This window comes from Sparus aurata, chromosome 14 (assembly GCF_900880675.1).
Source record: "Sparus aurata chromosome 14, fSpaAur1.1, whole genome shotgun sequence".
NCBI lineage: Eukaryota > Metazoa > Chordata > Actinopteri > Spariformes > Sparidae > Sparus > Sparus aurata.
The window spans coordinates 16323553-16347323 of record NC_044200.1 but is presented as its reverse complement, the minus strand read 5'-3'; the positions used below and the strand labels follow the sequence as shown (position 1 = coordinate 16347323).

Genomic DNA, 23771 nt, shown 5'->3' with positions numbered 1-23771 from the left:
AAACACTGTATATAAAAAGCCATCATTCCATGTCTCATTCGCTTATGTAAGTCACATAGAAGCGTTCCCATTAAACTGAGACTGTTTCATAACCAGTTTAAAGTTCCTTGTACTTGGTTAAATATTCTTATACTTATATTTTTTTCACTTTTTCATACATTTTGTAGGGGAAGGAAATAATCTTAAAAAAAAAATCCCCAATCCTTTCCTATACTTTCCTCTCACATCATCTTTATTTACAACATATTATAACAGAGAGCCTCACTTGACCAAATTCCTGTAAAGATTGTGGGTGTTTAATTATAATTAAGAACAAAAACAATCGTTTAGCAAATTGAACAGCAGCTCCTGCAATTAATGGGCTATTCGCCAGGCAATTTGTGTCGCTTTCTTTATAATATTATGATAATAACAGTAACATTTAGTTTAGAATTAAAAGAACCGAAATTTAATTAACCCCCCTCAAGCATCTGCCTCTGATTGATCCATTGCATACACAGCATGTGCTCTACGTTTGCATCGCAGGTACAGTCCTCAAAGAAGTCCTTCGCCATCCATCATCATCACTGTCACCGTACAGCATGGACACACGCAGGCACGCAATATAGAAACCAGCACGAGGCACACATGTGCACACAAACATGAATATACTGTATATATATATATATATATGTGTACACACACACACACACACACACACACAGTCCGGTGGATTGTGATCTCCCTGCTCTCCCCACAGAGCTCTGATTGACGGGCTGCTATAGGAGCCATCTGCGCCCACTCACACTGTGTAAGATCTTGGACATCTGTGTCTACATAAAAGAGGGGATTGATGGAAGGGGAGATGGAGGAAGTGGCGTGTCGGCCGTGTCTGTGTATCGAGTACCAGCGGGGTGGATGAGGGCCGTGAGAGGGAGTGGTCGTCACCTAATAAAGACGGTTGCAGCTCATCTGCGTCAGGCGGATCTCGGAGGCTAAGTCTGTAGGCTGAGGGAAATGGAGTGGGTGGGTGTGGGCATGAATGGAGGTCTGTGGATGTGTGTGAATTTGTAGTGTACCACAGATGGGTTGAGCGTATGTGTGTGGGTTTCAGTGAGCGTGTGTGTGTGTTTGTGTAGGTATCTTTTATCCATTCTGGCATTCACGTTCAGCAGTCAAACTACAATGGCAAAAATTGAATATCGAAGTCAAGAAGTGTGGTCAGAGCCATTCGCTTATCATGTGCGGCCAATCAGATAGCCCCATACTCTCAGTTTACCAATCAGATATGCCTCAGAGGAGGGAAGTAAGGAAATGTAATTTCCAGTCGACAGAACACCAGAGGAGGTCGTCTTATGTTTCAACGATGAAGCAACGGAAAAGAAATGGACTTGGCGGAGAGCCAAGTTGTTCATAAAAATGGAAATGAAATGGGAAAATAAACAGTTTAAGTCTCGGAAAGATAAAAATGTTTTAAAAAAAGACAGATACAAGGACTAAAAGCAATATCATCTGTCTGACAGATCTCAACTCCTCTTCACTGTCATCTTGGCTCCATTTGCGATGAACTGTGTCATCTGAAAGTGAGCGGCAGGAGCTGAACCCGAGATCCGAGAGGGAATGTGGGCCAAAATGGCAGCCGCAGAGGTCCGTCACGAAAGGTTTACCCCAGATGGGCCAGAGAAGGAAAAACACACGCGCTTATTTCAACACGTGGCGATCTCCGACAAAGACACGGTGGCCTGCGGGCGCACAAATACACACAGAGAGGCCTTTTTTATTTTATCTGAACTGGGATCTGCTGTGTGTGTTTGGAGAATCGGATGAACTTGGCGTGAGCACCGAAGGACCTCCAACCTAAACACAGACGCGCTCGTTTGGAAATGAGAGCGAGGGCAGATACGGAGCGCTTGACACAGCTCATACAAAATATAATAACCTGGTGAAGCAGGTCTGACACGAAGTCACTGTGCTCCGCTTTTAAAATGCAAACAAGTACACACACCCTTTAAACTGACATGCATATTATATTCATATTGACCTAAATGTTTACACCGCATCACTTCTCCCTGAACACACACACATGCACACAAACACACTCGCACACACACTTCTTCCCAGACTAAGTTGTAATCCAATCAGCATTTCTGCTTATGCAGCATGAACTAGTGGAACAGTGAGCACACTCAGCAGCTTCTACCTCGAACACACTCCCTGGCCCAGGACCCCCCAACACACATACACACACACTCACACAGAGACATTAAAACACACCTCCTCTTATGTACGTGTGTGCGCACATAGGCCACGAGCCTCCTCACCGCACACAGTCTGCTTACACTCGCCGCTGGACACATTTAAACACACACACACACACCCGTGTGTAAAAAATGCATTACACTCACTTCACACACACACGTCTACACACACACACACACACACACACACACACACACACACACTTTGTTCAGTCTCTGCCCACTTCCATCCCACTTTCTCTCTTACACACATTCTCTGTCTGCTCTTTTTCACTCGCACGTTCTGTCTTTTGCACATTAAAGGACACACATGTGGGTACAGTGGTGTTTGCAAACACACACACACACACACACACACGCATTCACAGATGCAAATATGTAGACTAACTTGTGTATTCAAAGATATAGTGAAATCATTGCCATGGCTCAATTTGTAGATTTGTTAAAGGGCATTACGCAGTTTTGGAGACGAAATTCAAACTCAGAAATGTAATATTCACAATGTTAATGAGGTAATAACACAAACTCAGAAATATCCGCTTTAACAATAACTGAATAAACAAGCTGTTCTCAGGAGGAAAATAAGGTCCCGGGACACTGTGCGAAGCTGGAGAGGCGGCAGGGTCCGCCAAATATAAACAAAGTAAAACAGCATGAAATTGGGTTGTCCTGTTTAGATCACCTTGATTATTCAGTCATGAAAACAAAGAGACTTTGTTTATTGAGTTGGTTTAGGCATAAATAAATACGCCAATGAACTTCTTTCTCTTCTTATTTAAAGTTCTTCCCCAAAACTATATAATGCACCTTTAATCATATGATTGAAAGACGGCTGTTTCCAGTTTTATCATATGCTAATCTACATAGGTTCATTTATATTCCACATATGCATTAACAGTAAGGTTATATGTCTTCATTTTTCATATTTGCTCCGTGATAAAAACACACTGTATATTCAAGGACACCCCTCGAAACAGGAGAAAACAAGCAATTCATTCAAATAAATTATCATTTGTCCCTCTGCCATACTCCATTATGGAAAATAACCTGCCTCTTGTCTTAAAAAGCCCAAGGGAGGAAAAACAAAAATGGGAAAAAAAAAAAAGAGCTACATTCAAAATTCAAGTGCAATTGTCTGTGGAGTACTCTTCACTCCCCCATTCTCCAAACAGCCAGGCGCTTTAGACGCCTACATGCCACGCAATAGCGGAATAATGAAACGGCATGAAAGAAAAAGGCGACGGGGCATTAAATTATGTTTATCTGGATGTGTGTACGTGCCGCTGTGTGAGCGAGCGGGCGAGGAGTGTGTGTTTGAGTGACACGGAACATAAAAGCCCGACGGAGGAAAACACTTGACTGAGATTCAACAGATGGGTAATATTCCATTAAAACTAATGCAACACTTGTGAAGTGTTCCTCGCGTTCATATATACGGCGAAAGGCTCATCGAGGGGGGGAGAGAGGTCTCGATATGTAAAAACGAGTGTTTGAATCACACATTTTACTTGTTAATTTCCTGTTGTTGACACTGCTCTCTCTCTTTCTCCCGCTGCTGGCAAAAGGGTGCAGGACTTGGACCGGAGGTGTGTTTTTGTGGTTTGTAAGTCTAAAGAGCGACAACATTCGGAGGCCGGGGGGAGAAAAAAAAGAAAAAGAAAAATAGCGTCTCAAAAGGAACTGGCGCGGAGAGTTACACATGTTTGTCTTTTAAATACAAGGCTGGCTTCAGAAAAACCAAAGGCACACAGTACTGTAATATCTGCAGCGGTTTGGTTTGGCATGTCAATCTCTCTGTCTTTCCCAGCCCTGCCTGCCTCCTTTCTTTCCCTCTCCGTGTGTGGCGCGGTGTGCGTTTTCTTCTCCGCCACAAAACACAGGTGTCAGGAAAAAAGACAGAAAGAAAGAGAGAAAGAAAAAAGGACGAGACAGCCGTCCGCCCCGTGAAAATTTGCAGAGAGCTTTGCTTAACAAAGTGTTCAAATATTATCCTAAGCTCAAGGATTTCCACACATGCCTCAAAAGTTCACCTCCCCTCCCTTTTTCTCTCTTTCTCTTTCTAAGCACAGTAGCAGGTGTGGGTTGGTTTCCATGGTGACCGTCTTGTACAGCACAACCTGGGGCCCCGTCGGGTTTTTTTTTTTTTTTTCCATTCAGGTGCGGCTGAGTGACAGCTCCGACAGGATATGTGCAACCTCGCGCGTGAACTCCGCGATTAGGAAGCGCTCCCTTGTGTGTGTTTCCGTCCAAAAGAACCGAGTGTGTGTGTGTGTGTGTGTGTGTGTGTGCTGATTGATTATTCGCCACAACCTCACTAATTACGTGACAAGTTTGCTGCTCAAGCCATCAGTTTGCAAAAAAAAGTGTTGCCTTCAATGCCAGCACAGTTTCAGTCGACATGGGAGCTTAATTTTTCTATTTTTCACTCAAAGTGACTCATAGCTGTAATTCACAGTCAAGCACTGTGTCTTATGGGACGTTTTTAATACCACATTCTGTCCTGTGAATGTGAGTACGTTCAACCAGAGGATCATATCAGAGGGACGAACAAGGAAAACGTGACCGCATCCCCAAACCGCACAGAATCTATAAGAGTGGCCTAAGTATGTGTTGAATTTCATCTCTCCCGGCCCAAATGCTAGACTCCCTCGTCGCCGCACGACATTCCTGCTCTCCCTCGAGGGGAGAGAGGGGAAGACGGGGAATGAGGAGGGAAACTGAATGCAAGAGAGCTGGAAGGAGTTGACAGCAGAGAAAGCGGCGTGATGAACGATAAAGTCGAGACAAAAAGAAAATCAAGGATAATGACAGCAAAAACCGAGGCAGGAACATGAGCGCGGCGGCAGAGGGAAATAAAAGCGCGCACAACAAAAAGTGGGTGAACGTGGAACCGTTTCATTAGCGTGCGTCTCCCTCCTGTCGTTTGGACGGCTGGACCGCAGAGAGCGGTTTTTTCCACCAGCGCCGCGGCCACAGACGGGCTCGAGGCCTGGCCGTGCCTACCGCAGAGAGCCCACTCACACACCACTAAATACTCATGGCGTAACCAGGCTCCTCAGCCTCCTCTGGTTCACATTACTTTTAAGGAAAACACACACAGACGCGCTCTCACTTTTGTATGCAAATGCAGCTGCAGACACGAACTTGTTTGAATATGTACAAATAGGGAAAGTGGGCCGTGTGTATCCAAGCACACACACACACAAATCACAGTATCACTCCTCTGCAGAGCCGTGCAGAGACAGTGCTATCGCCAGGCGGTTTGATGGATGGACTTTGAGAGGAACCAGGCTGTGGTTAGCGTGGTCATGTCTGGAGCCACTGCCTGTTAGTGCAGCCTGTCAGCTGCGCCGTGTAGCCGAATGTCAGCTCTGCCATTTTATTAGAAATTAATGAGGCAGGGCTACAAATCCGAGCGTGTCCCAGGCAAACTGTGACAGCGAACACGATGATGCCACGGAGACACAGACGCACATTTTTCAGCCTTGCACACCATTACGAGAGGAGCCGCTGTGACAAAACGAGGCTTCGCGTCATAAATGAATAAAGCGCCCGCTTTTTTTTTCACGTTTGCACGAGAAAGTGATCAGAAAACAACATCCCGAGCGCTCAAAAATCTTATAACGACGTGATTTATGTATGCCGTTCCCAGGCGTGGCAATGTAAAATACGACATTTGAGCAAAAAAGTGTTTTCAAAACCTTCCTCATTATATCTCAGGCTGCTGCTGACATTTATGACAGGGAGAGAGAAATAACAAGTCCAAGAGAAGGAGTGAAAAAAAATGACTCCGCAGCAAATTAAATCTTAAATTATAGAGATTTAGAGGGGACCGGTATTTCAAGCTGACCTTAAATTTTGACACCGAAACATTAAGAGGGGAAGAGTTGTGATTGAAACGACTCTACAATTATAAATCCCTGCACATTCTTAGCGGCATCAATCTTGGTTCCGCATTTCTGTTTTTTTTGTCCGCCGCTCCCCTGTCTCCGTTTGTGTGTCCGACTGTTGTCCATCAGTCGCTCAGTCCGTCTTTCTGTGGAGATGTCCCCCTCATTTGTAACACGACCCTGTTCGGATTGAACGGTGCACCCTTTCTCCATTTGACTGACAAGACTTAGCAGGTGGCGGGACCCATTCATACCCGCGGTTCAGCAATCCGCGCCACGCTGTAACCCAAGCCCCGCGTCCCAAACACAGATGCAAAGACACGGGATATTTTTCCTGTGTGCACGTCCATACAGTGCTTGTGTACACACAGACAAAAAAAAAAGTCCACTGAACATTCACGATTGCTGTGTGCACACACGTTAATCTGTGGGCAAACACACACTGCGCTCACTCTACTTTCTGTTTGCGGCCTACATGCGAACATCCGGATTGTTTTTGGTAATCGTTTTAGTGTAAATAAAATGTTCCAAAGTAAATAGCGGCGTAATTGGAGAACATTTTATAGACAGTGGAGAAATGCATGACATTCCAAAACATAAACCAACACGGAAAGCAAGCAGAAGACACACGCAATCGAATGGTGACAAAACTCACTGCCGATTTAGGCTATGACTAACGGGTATTTTCATTGTTGACTAAAGTGGTGACTAATTTCTTAATTCATCGATTAGTTGTTTGGTCTTTTGACTTAAAAAATTTAGAAAAATGTTGACCACTGTAACCCATTCATTTAGCTGCACCGGCACATCATTCAGTTGCGCCCAAAAACACAATTTAATTTAATATCTTGAGAATTTACATCACCAACCAACCCTACCCTCCATAGTAAACCCCCAAGTTATTCATTAAATCAGTTAAATTGGCCAAATACAAAACAATTTTTGCTTTAATGTTGTGACTGAAAGAAAAATATGGTTGCTTTTGTTCTTAAAAAATCATTCAAATCGGTTTATTGTTTATCAAAACTCCGGCCTTCCAGATAAACTTCATAGTGGTTGCACCGGTGCCCCTAAATGAAAAAGTAAGGTGCACCAGTGCAACCAGTATGAAGTTTATCTGGATTTTGGGATTTTTGGTTCTTGGTTCCAGCTTCTTCAGTACAAATCTTAGGTGCACCCCATAATCCATTTTAATTCAATTTCTTGAGATATTGTATTAACTATTGTAAACAGGAATACATTTGTTCAAAGGCAACTGTCTACACACCCTGCTGGTGTTTGTTATAGGCTACATTCTATTTCTAAATCTGACCTGATCTGATTTTTGGGTGCAAAACATTCTCACCCTGCAGCCCTGAGTTGACAACTAATCGATCAATCACTGCAGCTCTCGCTTATAGTCTTAAATAATCGATAATAAGATATTTTACATTTTTTTAGTATGAATGATGACATGATGATGAACAACATCACCCACTTCCTGTATTAGTAAGCAAGTGTAAAACTGCAACGACAGATTTTTCTTCATTCTTTTTTTTACGACCTGATGAATGGCTTTTTTGTTTTGCATGCAAGTTTGAGTCATGGCACAATTATCTGCGGTCCGACATAAATACACTCTTACGCACACTTCGCCGTGCCAGCCTTCATCGTGCGGAGGTCCAGTGATGGGAGCTCAGCAAACACTGCGGTCAGTTACGTGAGTCAGTGTGAGGAAATGTCATATATTTCGCGTGAAGCATGGGGGCTAAAAAAAAAAAAAAAAAAAAAAACCCAAAACACTGCAAAACATTGGCTTACACTGCTGGAATGTGACCGTGTGGGAAACAGAGATGAGGGTAGCTGAAACAGAAGGATAGCCGTAAGATATGTATCAACCGAGCTGCAATCAAAGAGACGGGAAAAGTAGACCATAGAGAAAAAGAAAAAAAAAAAATTACAAACACACACACACACACACACACACACACAGGGCACACAGACGAAGCCTTCTTGAAGATTGTACTTAGGGTCTGCGGTGTTGTGGTTCCTTGAGATGCGACTGAGCCGCAGGAGAGGGGGGAGGAGGAGGAGGGGAGGTAGGACGAAGAGAACGATGAGAACGAAAGAGAGGGAGAGCGGGAGATGGAGGCAGACATCTCCAAAGTTGGCGCGTTGGGAGAACACCTTATAATTATCAACATCCGCTCTGTCAGCCTCAGCCCGCAGAATGGACGGATACAACGAGAGGGAAAACAGAGAGAGAGAGAGAGAGAGAGAGAGAGAGAGAGTGAGAGAGAGAGAGAGAGAGACTCATTCACAGAGACTGCACAGACAAAGATACCCTGATAAACCGACACACATGCAAACACCCACAAACATACAAACAAGTATGTATTTTCATAGTCAGGCGCGCCCACACACACACACACACACACTCACACACGCGCGCATGGACACACTCGCACAACACGGGGCTTATTATGGGGCTGAGTCCAGACTGCGTTGAGTGCGGTTCCACACCAAGTGTCTATTTCGAAGGCTTGCAAGCCAACTCCAGATTCCCCGTCTCTTTCTCAGTCTCGCTCCGTCTTTTCCTCCGCAGTTCCACCCAACCATACATCCAGCCAGCCAGCCAGCCAGCAAGCCAGCCAGCATGGAGTGGCCGCGATGGCATTAAGAGGTCATACAGTAGGCTCCGTAATTACCCACCGCCGAGGGTAATTATCAGGTTGTTTAACGAGACCTTTTAAGTTTGAGAGTGCGGCTCGCTGGCTCCTTTTTAGGGATCACAATAGGGTCAAGTTTTGCAGTCGCACGCCCCTGTGCTGTGTTTCTGTTCGACTGTGCGGTATGTGCATCGACCGCCCTTTAGGGGTCAGTGTTCCTCCTGATGGAATGCCCACAGTGCAGAGTGCTGTGGCTGGATTGTGTTCAGGAATGTGATTGTGTGCAGATATGCATTGATCCGTGGGAGCGTATCATCGTTTCATCCGTTGCAATTCACGCCGTTGCTGTATTGCAGCAGAGCATTGGTCTCACTTGTGCAACATTAAAGCTCGAAGATGACGGTTTCAATATGTCCAGTTCCCTAGAAATTCTGGCTGATGATGACTCACTTTGAAGAGGACAACTGAGTCACATTTGTAACCTTCAAATATTACAAAACAGCACTGATCTCAATCGGTTGTTTGAACGAAATCCGGCTTTGATGAAATGATCTTCACTAAGCAAGATTATTTTATAACTTGGACTTGGAGTTTCACCTTTCGTCTCGCTCTCCTTAAGTTACTGGTCCCGGCGAGGAAAAGTGAGAGCTATTCTAGTCTCAAGGAGAAGAGAAAATCATTAACTCCTGTGATCATAGTTCTGTCCCCATCAAGCCATGTCCTTTTAGCCGAATGTCTAACTGACCCCGCTGGGAAATCATTCACTCCGCACTTGCTGCGCCAGCCGTCCCACGAGAGGTCATTTTATCTACCTGCCTCCGTTTCTCACTCGTTCTGCCTCTCGAACTGCTCGCTCTGCAGTCGCTCGACTGTCCTTTCCGGGCAGAGGAACATAACTCACTCTTTTTTTTTTTCTAACTATCCGTCCCTGGAGGTGTGTCGTCAGCGCTCATTTGAGAATGATTTCACGGGACCCTCCTTGCATGCTTGCTGTTTATCCGACTTCGCCGGATCACAGGCCCTTCCTTGTTCTTGCGACCGTCCTCCTCCCGGGGCCCCAGTCTGTCTTTGGCTCTAGATCGTCCCACTCGAGGACCCGCTCTTGTTTGACTGTCCTTCCCAGGAGGATTCCTCCTTGTCGTTTATTTGACTTAATTACTATGCCGGCTTCGCGGAGGGAGAGGAGATGACTGACACTTCACTGAACGATCGGCCTCCCTTCCCTCGGCGTCATCTGCCGTTTGTCTGCCAGTTTTTCCTTCATTAAACGCAAATCTCCTCCCCTCCACCGTCGCCCCCAACATGCCTCCATCCCTCTCCTCCCCCTCCTCACTCCACCACAGTGTGGGTGTTAACCGAGAATCATCCTCCCGAGAGGCATCAAGAGAGCCACCAAACACCTGTGGGTCCGAGACACCGGCATACAATGACAGTGGCACATACACACACACATACACGTAATTATAGAAACAGTGATTCCACGGCACAAAAAGAGATACCGATTTGTGAGCTTATGCATACAAAAACAGGTGTCTAATTATATGAGTTTAGCCAGACCTGACACATTCTTGCCTCGCTAAGAGACGCACAAAGTCGCACGCCGAGCCACCACTTACAGTCTAAGGGGAGGAAATAACAAGAGCGGGTGTTGAGTCCTCACACCAAGACGTGGCAAGAACATTCACACGCGCACATACACATAAACAACCAGGCTCTGATGCACTTTTTAGCAAAGAAAATAACTGTACATCCACCAAAGTGCATCCGTCATGACAGGCCACAAGACCTTCTCGCTACATCGCGTGTCCATCACTCGCGCAGACAGTCAATACACACTTTGATGCTCGATGACATATCTCTTGTCTCATATTGTTGTCAGCAACATGTTCACTTGTCAGCCTGAGCGGTGAGGAGGATCACAGGGGGGGCAGCAGGGAACTGTATTCACATTCTTTAAACAGATGGCTTTGTAAAGGAGGGGATGACATTTTCCCATCATGCCTTGAGGCTCCGTTTTTGTGTGAACTGACATGATGGTGCCCAGGGGATGTGTGACCTGGAGCAGGTAAGTTCACACTATGATCCTTTCCAGATTTTCTTTTTTGTTGTTCATGAGGTAAATGTGTGTCATCGCCCTTTAAAATCTTACAGGGGCACCGTGTAGTTCCGGGGGAATCATTTCAATATTTACAACATTAATGAGGTAATAATACAATCTCAGAAATATTTATTTTTTCCAGACATGAATAATCAAGCTGTTCTCAGAGGAAAATAACGTCCCCCAGAACACTGTTTGAAGCTAGAAAGGTGGCAGGGTCCAGCACACATAAAACAGCATTAAACTGTGTTGTCCCTTATGGTCAGTTTGTTTATTTAGTTTGTTTAGGCATAACAAATCACTCACTGAAGATCTTTCTCTTCTGATTCCCCAGAACTACACAGTGCACCTTTAAATCATGATTCGCCCAACACGCAAAATTACAGAGCCGCCAAAGACGCACTGAAAAAGCGTATTAAAACACAAAAAGTCACATTTTTTACTCCAGATTTAGATCACAGACAATCGCCATACACACTTTGGAAGTTGACAGGGTGATAAAGGCAAAATATACTATCCCAAAATTACAAGTTGCGCTCCATCTAAAGAATAAAGCATGTCATATAGCAGGCCTCTAAACATAAGTTACACCAAGCGTCTCAGCTAAAGATAGAAAATGAATTGGAGTGACAAACATCACATTTCAGCCCCCTTCGAGACTGAAAATGTCCCCCCCCCCCGTCAAAGATTGAAATTATCCCGAGCGACCAAAGCTTTGGGTGACAGTCAAACACACCGGGCGACTAAAAACGACGGCAAAATCAGCCTCTTTGCATTTTACGAGAGAAAACGGGACTAAAATAAGGAATCGGGAGACCACACTCCCGGCCATATACTTTCGGTCATGTTTCAGGACAAAGAACCACAATGGCCTCCCTCACTGACATTAAAAAAAGGGAAGAAGAGAAAAAAAAAAACAGAAAACATCCCAAAATATGCCAAAAATGCTGCCAGTTATTTCTAGCTGAGATGAAAAGTCTGCTATTACAAAGAGCCTGATTTAATGTAGGGTGTGAGAGACGAGACAGGGAGAGAGAGAGAGAGGGAGGGAGAGAGAGGGAGGAGGAGGAGGAGGAGGAGGAGGGGAGGAAGAGCCGGCGCTCCGCAGTCTCCCCTCAAAATAACACAGAACGAGAGGGAATAACATGTTTGCTGTATACGTCAAAAACTTACACGTGCACGTTATAAAAATAAACGGCGAGACTCCCTCCGCTGTGAATGCATTACTCAAAGCGCACATTAAAACCAAACACTGTAGTATAGTTGTTTGTTTGTTTTTTATATTTTTAAACAAAACTCTACAACTGTTGGATCCATTTGGGATAGAGTAATGAGAAGGTCTTAAAAGAAAAAGGCTCTGTATCATGACCGAAAGTTTTTTGGGACAGAAGCCATCAAAACAGAGGCTCCGCTGCCTGTTCGCAGCACTTAACAGGGGCTGTACAGTACTAGCAGAAGGGGACAGCACAAGGGGAAAATTGGTACAGGGGCCAATATATACATTTAAGCCCCTTCCTCAGCATATGGAACCAATCTGACTATTTGTAAGAATAGTGAATTCTGAAGAGACAGGCAGGCAGGGCCGGCGAAGAAAGGAGAGGAGAGGACTGAGTTAATGTGAGAGAAGGGTTAAGCAGGGGAGTTTAGATGCTGTGTGCTGACCAGGAGGGAAGAAAGAGTGAATGAGAGAGACACAGAGGCAGAAAATAGATTCACAGAAATAGAAAGAGGAGCAAAAAAAAAAGAAAGAAAGAAAGAAAGAAGAAGAAGAAAGAATGGATGAAAAGAAAAAGCATGAAAGAGCACCCACGGGCAAGAGCAAACAAGCAGACGAGCGAAGTCTACGTTAAAAGCACCAGCGCCCGGCCGCGGTTCTACCCTGGAGTCGTCAGAATGGAGAATGCACAGCGGGGCTTACCCTTGTATGACAGCTTTAGCCTGGGTACGTTGTGCTTGGGCTCAGCACCTCTTCCCGGCTGCACCGCCCCGCACAGCAGCACTACAATCCCAAACAGGTAATCCATGGTGCTGGAGTGCCGCTGGCTGGCCTCCAGACCAGGGGGCACTCACGACCCCTGACCAGTGCCCAGAGATGAGTGTCTCCTGCTGGGGTGGGTTGGTGGGGTGGTCTCCGTCGTGCCCTGGAGCGTCCCTCCACGCGAGCCCTGAGAGTGGTTCCAGGGAGAGAGGGGAAGGGGTAGCAAAATCCTGGTTGTGCTCCCCGGCTCAGAGTGCAGCCTGTTGGCAGGGGGGGGACTTCTGTAGTGTGAAGTGGGTGGAGGAAAGGTGGTGCCGCTCACATGGCTCCCCGTGTGGAGGTCCAGGCTACGTAGTCCCTTGGCTTGTCTGTTCTTCCCCCAGGTGAAGGCTCAGCAAGGCTTCAGCCTGAATGAGATAAAAGGTAGAGCCTGTGTAAAGGTAAATCAGATCCACAGCAGCGAGGCTATCCTTTCCTAGAGATCTGCTTCTTCTGCTTCTTCTTCTTCTTTCTTTTTTTGTCTTTATCTCTTTCTGTCTCCTGGCTTCTTCTCTTTGAGCAGACACTCACAGCAACCCTCTAATCCTTGTGTGCGGCTCCACCAGACTGCGAGGGAGAGAGAGAAGGAGAGAGAGAGCTACACCATCCACGGGAGGAGAGGGGAGGGGAGGGGAGGGAGAGCAGCTGAGAGCGAGCGAGAGAGGGAGAGAGAGAGAGAGAGAGAGAGAGAGAGAGAGAAGGGGGAGTGCTGGTGAGAGAGAGAACGAGAGAGGGGGGCGGGATGACACGAGAGCAGCAATGAAACCAGTATAGCGGATGGGAAGTGTGGTGGATGGTGAGGTTTTTATAGAGAGGTCTCTTCCGCCCTTATTTCCTCTTTTTCTGTTCGTCATTATTTCCTTGATTTCTGATCGCTGACACCACGACTCTGCCTTAAAAAAAAGGCGTGCGAGCACCTGTGAATCATTTCAGATGCGGACGCCCTACACAGTTTGTCTTCAGGGCTATTTTCTGAACTGAAATCCAGAGAGTCACCTGGCTAATGATTGATACTCAAATGTCCTTGTGTACTTTGCTGTGCACCAAGTTCTTTAAGTTACTTGAGCCAATTTTTTCTTACTCAGTGGTAAAAAATTGGACCAAAAATACCTCAACACAAGACCCATTTAGAAGCTTCTCTGGAGTTCCTCTGTAGACCTGTAGATGTTACACTTGTTTTAGCTTTTAATTAGTTCCATTGCTTTGAGAACTTCTTGTCAGCGTTGTCTTAAATGTAGGGACTTCTTTGCCAGGCTTTCTTGAAGAAACAGCTTCTTCTCTTGATGGAAAAAGTAAATTAAAGGGATTATACTCTGTGTGATCAGAAGTGTGTTATTCCATTGTGTCTTCAGGATTCTGACAGGAAAAAATCATGTGTTACAGCTTTATAAAGGGGCACTATGTATGTTTGGAGAAGAAATTCCAACTCAGAATTTTAATATTCACAACATTAATGCGGTAAAAAAGCAAATTCAGAAATATCGGAGCTTGAAAGGTGGCAGGGTCCACCAAATATAAACAAAGAAACAGCATGAAACTGTGTTGTCCTTTAAGGTCAGTTTGTGTATTCAGTTTAATCAGTCATGCAAACAAAGAGGATTTGTTTATTTAGTTTGTTTAGGCAAAACAAATCAGCTGATGAAGATCTTGCTCTTCTTCCCCCAAACTGCAAAGTGTAACCAATGGATGGTTCCTTCATATGCTGCATATGTATGCTATTTTACATTTGAACTATTTTAGTTTTCTATCAAACTATTTCCTGTAATCTAATAGTTTTTAAAGGATGTTTATATGCACATTGTGGAACTGACTTTTCTTTGTCAATATATGTCCTTGTGGCTGTTTTTTCCCCTTTACTTTCCTTCTATAAGGTCACCCTTCGCTGATCTCTCTCCAGTATAAAAAAGGTTGATTGAAACATACAGAAAATGTATTGTCTTCCCAAACAGGTGTGCTGTACAGACGTGCAAGGCCATTTCTTTGAATTCTCAATGCATTGTGGATCTTCTTCATGACTTTTTCTGGCTCTTTAGGTTGAAACTGGGTGTTGAAGTGGGTTTGGTTGTTAGTAAAAAGCAGACTGGATAAAGGAAAACAGTTGTAGTCTTGGAAAAGGTTGAGAGAAATACATCATGGCCAGGCAAGATGGAACATTGGTGTCTAATTTCTATAACAGACAGTCTAACGCCTTCAGCAAAGACAATTATAAACATGACAACTTGTTAGAATAGCTTCAGTATTACTTTCCCACATTTGAGGACATATTTTTCAGAGAGTTATGAGGAACACTGTAATAAATTAATGGTCATTATTTTTCCCACAGAGTTTTTAGCCTCCCCGTCTGTCCCTCTACTTGTCCAGATGAAACCAGCCGATTCAGGGAAACACATGCCGGGGGGTTCGACCTGTATAGTCTGAGACGGATCCTGTATCTGGTTAAGTCGTTCACATAAGGTCAACAACGCCACCACCCACCCCCACCCCCCTCCACTGAACCCCCCATAGGTGTTTGTGTGTGAGTGGGCACCTCCTGCTTCCCCTCTGACGGGGGTGACGGAGCAGTGGTGAGGTGATAAAAGCTTTGATAAACAGGAGTGCTGATGTGTCGACTCACACACCTCAAGACACGAAAAGAAAACAACCCCAGAGCTGGGCTTGCTGTAGTGAGTGCAGTGAGTGTGTGCTTGTGATATAGGGGTACCCTCATATTCCAACACGCCCGCCAGGTCTTTCTATAGTGTAACTCTTGTTGCTGTGCAGCAGATCTGGTCTTGAATCTTGTGAGTGTTTGTTGTGTGTGTACAAAATTGCAAAAAAAAAATAAAAAAATGCTGGTTTCCCCAAACGTTCCTGGAAAAAGTTCAAGAAACGTTTGCATGCCAAAGCATGTTGGACGTCTGTCTCCTTAAAGGAACAACACCCAGCGTATCACAGATTAGATCTGTTTTTGTAGTTTCGGCCATCATTCCTATGGGTACAAGAAGGACTGCACTTGCTGCAGAGATCTGGAAAAACAGTGTAATTGCTAGGAGGTCAAAGGGAGGAAGAAAACCTCTGTTGAACTTCCAGTTTAGCTGAAGTTATCTGGAAGAGAAATTAAGGCATTTTAATCTGTTACAGTTATCCAAACTGTCCAATGTAAATATGCCTCACAGTTTAAGAGACCGACCTCCCTGTTTCAACTTTGACCTACAATGTATTTACCATAATTGTGGGCACCTAGATTGCATTTTCTTTCAGGTTTACTTCCAAAAATAGTGATTTAGATGATCTGGCTAACCAGTTGACTTGTTTACAATCAGTCTGATCATCGTATGACTCATATCTCCCGCCTTGTCGTAGGGTCTAGCCACGTCCCCAAGTTCCCAGATCTCAGCAACTGACTTTGTGAGGGACAATGATGTCATATCCATGGAAACAGTGGCTATGAAAATGAAACAAACAAAACCAATGATTATCTAAGTAATGTTGACGCTGTCCTGTTGTATTGTCAGACAAAATGATAAAAATTGATTCTAGAGACCCAGAGATCATTTCTGCTTCCACACATTCTAAATTCATGTCAAAATTAGATGCATACATTACCCACAATGCAACTCAATCACCAAGATTTCGGTCAGAGAATTTGGTGCGTTATGCTAGGAGCAGCTAATTTAGCCACGAACTGAAAGACTCAATCGAGTCTTTTTATGATTTTCAAGCAAACACTGAGTTGTGTGATGTCACTTGAGGCAGTTTATCAGGTTTCACACAGCTCTCTCTGGAGCCACAAACAGCTCCACACAACTTTTCTGTAGACCTCTAAAACAGACTGATATGTAAAATGAGCAGAATTCCCCTTTAAGAGTTAAGGAATATAAAAATTGCACTTCACCGCTTCCAGTTGTTTAAATTGTTCTGACTGATTCGTGATGTGTGCCTACATGCTTTCTATTGTGCATTGACTTCCACAACCGTGGCGCACACGTCCTCGTATCTCATCACCCCTTTAGTCTAAACGGCCTTTTTAGCTGTTTACCCCAAACAAAAAGATGTGTGGACAGACACGTGAAAGAACCCTCTTCTCACACTCGGCGTCTCTCCATCGACCTCTGCCTCGGTCAGCCATCTCCCTCCCCTTTATCTGCATTAGCCAAACTAATGGCAGCCCGGCTACCTGCATTGATCTTCACCGGCGGATTGAGATGTGCCCGAACACGCCTTTATGGCTTGCCCTTTAGGGAGTGCAGCAACAGTCCGACCTATCCTCGCCGATCTATTTGCGACACCCCCCGGCAACCGCGGCAGCCGGAGCGGCCCTGAGTAATGACGACTTAATAAATGGTGACACGCCGTTGGCGGCGGAATGAGATGCCCATTGACAAGGAGCTTCCAGAGGCTTTCAGCGCCTGCCGGTAAAAATAGAAGAGGACACGGGACACCCTGCTTATGAGGACACGGCGGATAGTGGATAGGCGTCAAACGGGTCCGTGTGTGTGGCAAGTGTCAAAGTGCTGTTACTGATATGATGGTGTATCTTCATCTGGAGGTATGGGAAGCTCTGTTAATGTCCTGCGTGTGTGTGTGTGTGTGTTAGAGAAAATGATTATCGTAACATGACGCCAGATGTCTGTTTTACAGAGAACATCGGAAATGTACCACCCTGAACTTTGACCTTTCCTCCCTTCAGCACACACCTACAAACTGCTCATATCCGAACTGACCCTACCGTTCCTGAGGCCATTGCCGCCGCCAGCACAGAGTAACTAATTGCTGTTTCGATAAAAGACATATGAAGTTCAAGGTAGGAGCAGCCATCTCTTCCTTTATGCCACAGGAGTTTCTCTTTCTATTCACTTCCTGTTCCCAGGGAGGTCACACGGCAAACCCTTACTCAGCAAGTGACATTTCCAGGATGAGGAAAAGGTGGGGGATAGTCAGGAAAGATGGGTGGAGGGACAGCGGAAGAACAGTAGCGCGTAGCATTTCCGTTTGTCTGGAGGTGAACTTCTTTCCAAGACCCTTAAAGCTGCTTATCTGACAGGTTAAAGCAAAGAGACTAGATTGTGGTTTTTGGAGGCCATGGGCCACATTAGGGAGGGGGGGGGAGGATGTATCCACGATCATATGACACCATAAAAGTTGCAATAACAGATGACAAGAGAGCAAAGTGAAACTGTAAAGCATCAGCACATGGCTGGGTTAAACCGAGGACGTTTATTGCAAAAGGGAGGCAAAGAGGGGGCATGATAGTTAAGGAGATAACTGCGCAACTCTGGACTCTCTCAACACACATTTGGCTGTAAAAAAGAAGAAGAAAAAAAAGCAGGATCGCCGTGTACATCACCGGTTGTGCAAGTGGTATGTCACAATTAAACATCTACCTGAACGTGTAGGCGTGGGAAAGGAGCGAAAAAGAAAGAAAAAAAAAAAACATCTGCGCAGGCAATCATTACAGTAACTCTGTAAACCTGTCTGTGTGAGCTGCACAATGACCTATATATCACGGTATATGGCGCCTGAAAGTGCGTCTCCGTTAGCATGTGAAAATGTCAGCTCGGGGTTTCCAAACGTTTCCGAAATCTAGACAAAGAGATAATTTTACCAGAGAGGACATCTGGAGCGCGATAGAAAGAAAGTCTGGCAGTTATGTGATTACAGACATATACTTTGACAAAAAAATATTAAATTATTCGTCCAGTCAAGTGCTGACACCTGTTTCTGCTCTTGCGTGCTCTTTTCGCCCTCCTCCGACCCTTCAAACAAAGTGGCGGCCGCATTGAAAAATCCCTTCTAGAGCTCATTAACAATGCTGCCTCTACACCAGAGGAGCTCTCAAACCCCGGTGGAGGGAAATGGGAGGTTTCCCTCCATTTCATCGCTTCTCAAAAGGTCAGAGGTCGGCCTCCAGGTTTACAATGGGGTCACGCAACCCCATCGTGTGCATGACGGCGGCTTGGGTAATCTCCTTCAGCGAGGCCCTCCACCTACACATACATACGCGCGAGCTCCACTGCGCGCAACATCCAGTATCCGCATCCACTCAAGACAAGTACGGGAATGAGTGGATAAATAAACAAAAGTGGAACCACATTGCACCATGGGAGAGAAAACACGACCGAGCTGCAACATCTGTTGCGATGAGGGAGGGACGGAGGGAAGTTGTTGGGTGTATTTATTCAATGCTGATACATTTCCATCCATCTTCTGGTGACGGAAGTCTCCCGTGGAGCTTTGCCTCACGCAGATGTGTCCGCTCTGCTCCGAGGATGACGGTGGTACAAGGCAGAGCAGGAACCGTTTACAGGAAGCGGGGAGGTTTGACTGAAACGTAACACTGATTCATAAAGTCTGATAATTTCCTGCTGTGACTCGCTGCTGACGTCCGCGTGGGGGAGCAGGGACGGAGGAGTTGCTCTGTCTGACATCAGCTGGCGTGCACTTGTTGAGGAGAACATAACCATGTCCAGAGCAGAGGTGTAATCTCTTCTTCTGAAGTCAATTATAATAATATACACTACATGTGAACCAAGCGGCTGTTTAGATCAGAGCGGCTGAACAACAAGCACAGCGTTACAAATGAATGACTGAGCGACTTCCAACTCAAGGATGAAAGACTTTTTTTTTCTCGTTTGAGTCCAAAGAAAGCTCATCATGCGGCACCACTGATGCGGAAAGGACCAATAGAAATCTTGAAGCGGGGGGGGGGGGGGGGGGGGGGTGGCGCAGACCTAATCCAGGACCTGAAGGATTCCTTTAAATTGTATGTATATGTAAATGCAAAACACACCGTTTGTGAATGGAGGTTTGTTGGGGGAGGACTTAAGTCCCGGGTCGGGCTGAGACAACAGCGGAGGGGCTCATTATTCCCTCTATAAGGTCAAATCAGGGAGCTTATAGGCCTTGAAGAAATCTGCTTTCCCCTCGCCCCTGCCTCCCATCAAATAGGGCCTCTGAGAGATCTCTCGGAGAACATTAACTTCTCTGCCAGGTCGCCAAAATAAAGTGTAACCTAATTGAGTGGCGAGGAGCTGTTTAGGTGGAGGAGTAATGATGAGACTAAAAGCATTACGTTGAGACCTTGTTTACAGACGAGGGTGGAAAACGCCAATTTAGTTGAACTTTTTCTCGATGTTTCCTCAGAATCGCCCACGCTGAGACTGGAACAAATATATTTCTTCTCTCTCTGCTTCTCCAACCGTTGAAATCCTGCATTACTGCCCCCACCAGTTAATGAGTGCGGATGGATGAAGCCTTTCACTGTAACAAACGTGGTTTTATGTTGATGTCTACTCGGTTTTCAGCAAACACAGCTCTGTCTGCCTCCAACTTATTATCTTTTCCTTAGATTACAGGTATGGACGCTGTCAAAGCGTTCTATTTCTGAAGTTGCTCTTATCTTTCAGATCAACTGAGGGCATACTGTTAATCTTGGATAACAGCTGGCATTAATGACCATCGAGCAATAAAGTTTTTATACGTGTGCAGCCTCCTGACAACAGTAACTCAAAATAAAACATGACAAACAACACAGAGTATCACCAGTATTACATGAATGGCAAAACACAAAATAAAGGCCTGTTTACAACTAAAGACTTTTCCATATATTTTTCCCAAAAAATTGGAAAATGTGTAAATATATGCTTCTGAATTTGATGTTGAACAAGTCAGGACAGATTAGATAAGTTGTGGAATGCACCAAAAACACTTGTTTGGAACATTCCACTGGTAAACGGGTTCATTTGGCAGGTGAGAGTATCACGATTGGGTATGAAAGGATCGTCCTCGGAAGGCTCAGTCGTTCACATGCAAAGATGAGACGAGGTTCAACACTTTGTGAGACACATGGGTGTATAAAACATAACTACCAACTACAGAGGCTCAGGACACTTCCTTAAACTGTAATTTGGATTCTGCATTTATTTAAAAAATTTTCTGGCATAGATACCTTTATTAAGGTAGATAGATAGGAAATATGGGAGAGAGAGGGGGATGTGACATGCAGCAAAGGACCTCCGGCCGGAATCGAACCGGGGTCAGCTCGTTTATGGCATGCGCTCCAACCACTCGACCACCTGCGCACCCCGCATTTATTTTTTATTCAGTTATTTGCACAGCTCTCAGTTATTCTGGAATCAAGGTTGTAGATTGATTTACACTTAATCTGAAAGGATTGGCATGAGACTGATATGTGACCCTCATAACTATGACATGACAACTGTCAATTAAGTCCTTTTTAATGCAAAAAGGACTTAAAGAAGGAATCAATTATCAAAAATGTGGTTGCCCCTTCACCATGTAGCTGCCAGGGCAACCCTATGGAAATAGTTGTTTAATAATTCTCTGAAGATCGATTAATCAACAAATTGAGCCGCGGACCATAACGTGTCATTTTTTAACCCCTAGACCATCAGCACACCTTCTACAGAGCATTTTCAAAAAGCGTTTTCAAACTTTTCTGCAATGTGTCAACCAAAAAAAAACAATAATGGCCACAAAAACCACTAAGCAAGAAGATTTCTATAGGGAAAGTCAGTATTTGTTAATTCAGCTTGCATGATTTGTTTGAAATGGGATTGAAAGTGTGCAGGACCTGCACTGTTTCAAATATGTGAATGGCAAAATGCTACAAGACCCAAAAATGCATCTGAACTGGCACCAGACTACAGTATGCAGTCACAAAAATACCAAACAGACCCCCCAAACACACATCTCAAGTTTGGAATGCTGTTAGTCACCATCATGTTTCATACATATCAAGTTAGGTATCAACATCTATACCAACTGACATCTCCTGCACCATAAACAGCTTGTATATCCATGTCTGTGTCACAGGATCCAAGAATCCGACTGCGACGAAATACGGTTGAGAATAAGACTTCGTCTGTGAATCCTCTGGCTGCTCCATAAATTTCTCCTGTCAGGAAGAAATTCTCCCAGTATTCCTCTCTCTCTCTCTCTCTCTCTCTCTCCCTCTCTCTCTCTCTCTCCCTCTCTCTCCACGTCTGTATGGCTGACAGAGCAGTAACAGTGACACAGCACTCCATCCCGCTCTTCTATTAAATATTTACACACTTGTGAAACATATAAAACTAACCGCCGGCGCTCGCATTACCGCTCGGCAGAGGAGTCAGATTTAATACGGCTCACATTCGCTTCCAAGAATATGTGCGTTAAATAAGGAGAGGTAGCGAGACAGACGGACAGACAGACAAATGTTTCCGACTGCGCCGTGAGTCCGCTGGTGGAAATATTTTTTTTTTCTTTTTTTGAGATTTAAATCCCACATCCCAAACTTTTGACATCTCAACCCATTTTATTAAACCCATATCTGATTGGTATGATTTAGTTTTTTTTTTTTTTATATAGATTATGTGAAGAAAAGTTAGCTGAGGGGATTCAGGCTGCCACTTTCTGACACCATCACAAGTCCTTTTTGTATTTTTAATCATGAATCCAAATGCAATGGCAATGACTCAGGGCAATTAGCATTAATCATGTTGTCTTTTAGGGTTGGGAGACAACAGATTACTCAATAATCTTATCACTCCTTAGTCTTGTAAAGCATGAAAAATGGCGATTACTGTATATAACAGTTATGAAGTCTCATTTTGTTACATTTGTCACTTTAAGGGAGACATATTATGCTTATTTTTATGTTTTACAATCTAATTTTGTTACTACTAAAGAAAGTTTATGTTTTAATACTCAAAAAACACATTAGTCATAATGTGTAATGTGTAATGTTCTATTTTAGCTCCTGTCTCTTTAAGGCCCCGCCTACTGAATACCCAGTCTGCACTGATTAGTCAGCTCACACATGTCTGAGCCGGCACCACACACTGTGACTCTGGTCGGCTCTGTCTTGTTTTCAGCTTCCAGCTAGCTTCATTTCGACTGTGAATACAAGCATATATTGTACAAATGTGTGACATGGTGACGCCACAAAGTCATTGAATTAAAGGCAGGACAACCTTTAAAGGCGCTGGCGCGGTTTCAAGACCTTTAGATGCACAAGAAACTCTATAAAACACTAAAGTAAAGGAAAAAAAAAAACATAATGCATCTTTAAGACTTACACAGATTAATTAGGCAAGGCATGACACCACACCATCCAACTTATCACTCGCCGCTTCCTTTCACATATCTTTTAAGGATAAGTTACAGACACTTGACTTCTTTTCTCATCTTGGAAGTATTTCCACTCTTTCAGTTCTTGGATCAGCGTAATATTGGATTTTCTACACTCTTACATTTCATTTTTATCTGTAATCACTCACAGGCAAGAGAGGAGACGAAGCTGAATCGTCCTCATTCTTGGAAGTAGGAAAAGATTGCCAATTTGTGGTGTATAACTAAAAAGTGAAGTAAAAAGTACAATAAATCACAGCTTCCAGGGAGTCATAAGTAAAGTGATGATATTCCTTCTGAAATGATGAATGAGAACAATATATTTTTTGAGACTTGGGCCCAACATTGATCGCTACCATATGATTTCAGCGCAAGCTATCTGAGAGTGAACTTATGCATTTTAGCTTGGTTGGTGAATGTCTCCTTTTAATATACTCGATGTGTTGTGGCATGTGGGTGACTCAGTCGCTACATATTCCTCCACAGTGATTTGCCCCAGCTGTGTGAACAGGCTAACACTTCCACGCCAAGGGAAAACATTTCTGTGTTTTATCAAGAGAGGAAAACTCATCGCAGATACGCGGCAGTCTCGCTCGGCTGGCACCAGACTTCATCACCTCTCATTACTAAGCTCTGTTTTTCCTCCAGATAAAAGCCCCTTACTCCCAAAACAGAGTTACAGGTCCCATTTTTTACAACGTAATTACCTTTTTTTATTTATTGACTCAGCCCTCTCCTGAAGCCATTAGCACAATATTATCAGTTCAAATG

The 23771-nt window shown here is 44.4% G+C and overlaps 1 protein-coding gene across 5 annotated transcripts in view; it reads right to left on the bottom strand.

Moving 5' to 3' along the window:
- sema3aa (sema domain, immunoglobulin domain (Ig), short basic domain, secreted, (semaphorin) 3Aa) overlaps positions 1-23771 on the bottom strand; it is a 117259-nt gene that overhangs the window by 21387 nt on the left and 72101 nt on the right. The window contains exon 1 of one of the 5 annotated variants that reach the window (XM_030439681.1): positions 12792-12897. The exons of the other annotated variants lie outside the window; for them this stretch is intronic. Within the exon in view, the coding sequence (XP_030295541.1) occupies positions 12792-12897 (106 nt within the window). Of the gene's footprint in view, positions 1-12791; positions 12898-23771 lie in introns of those variants that run through there. 5 annotated transcript variants of the gene reach the window in all.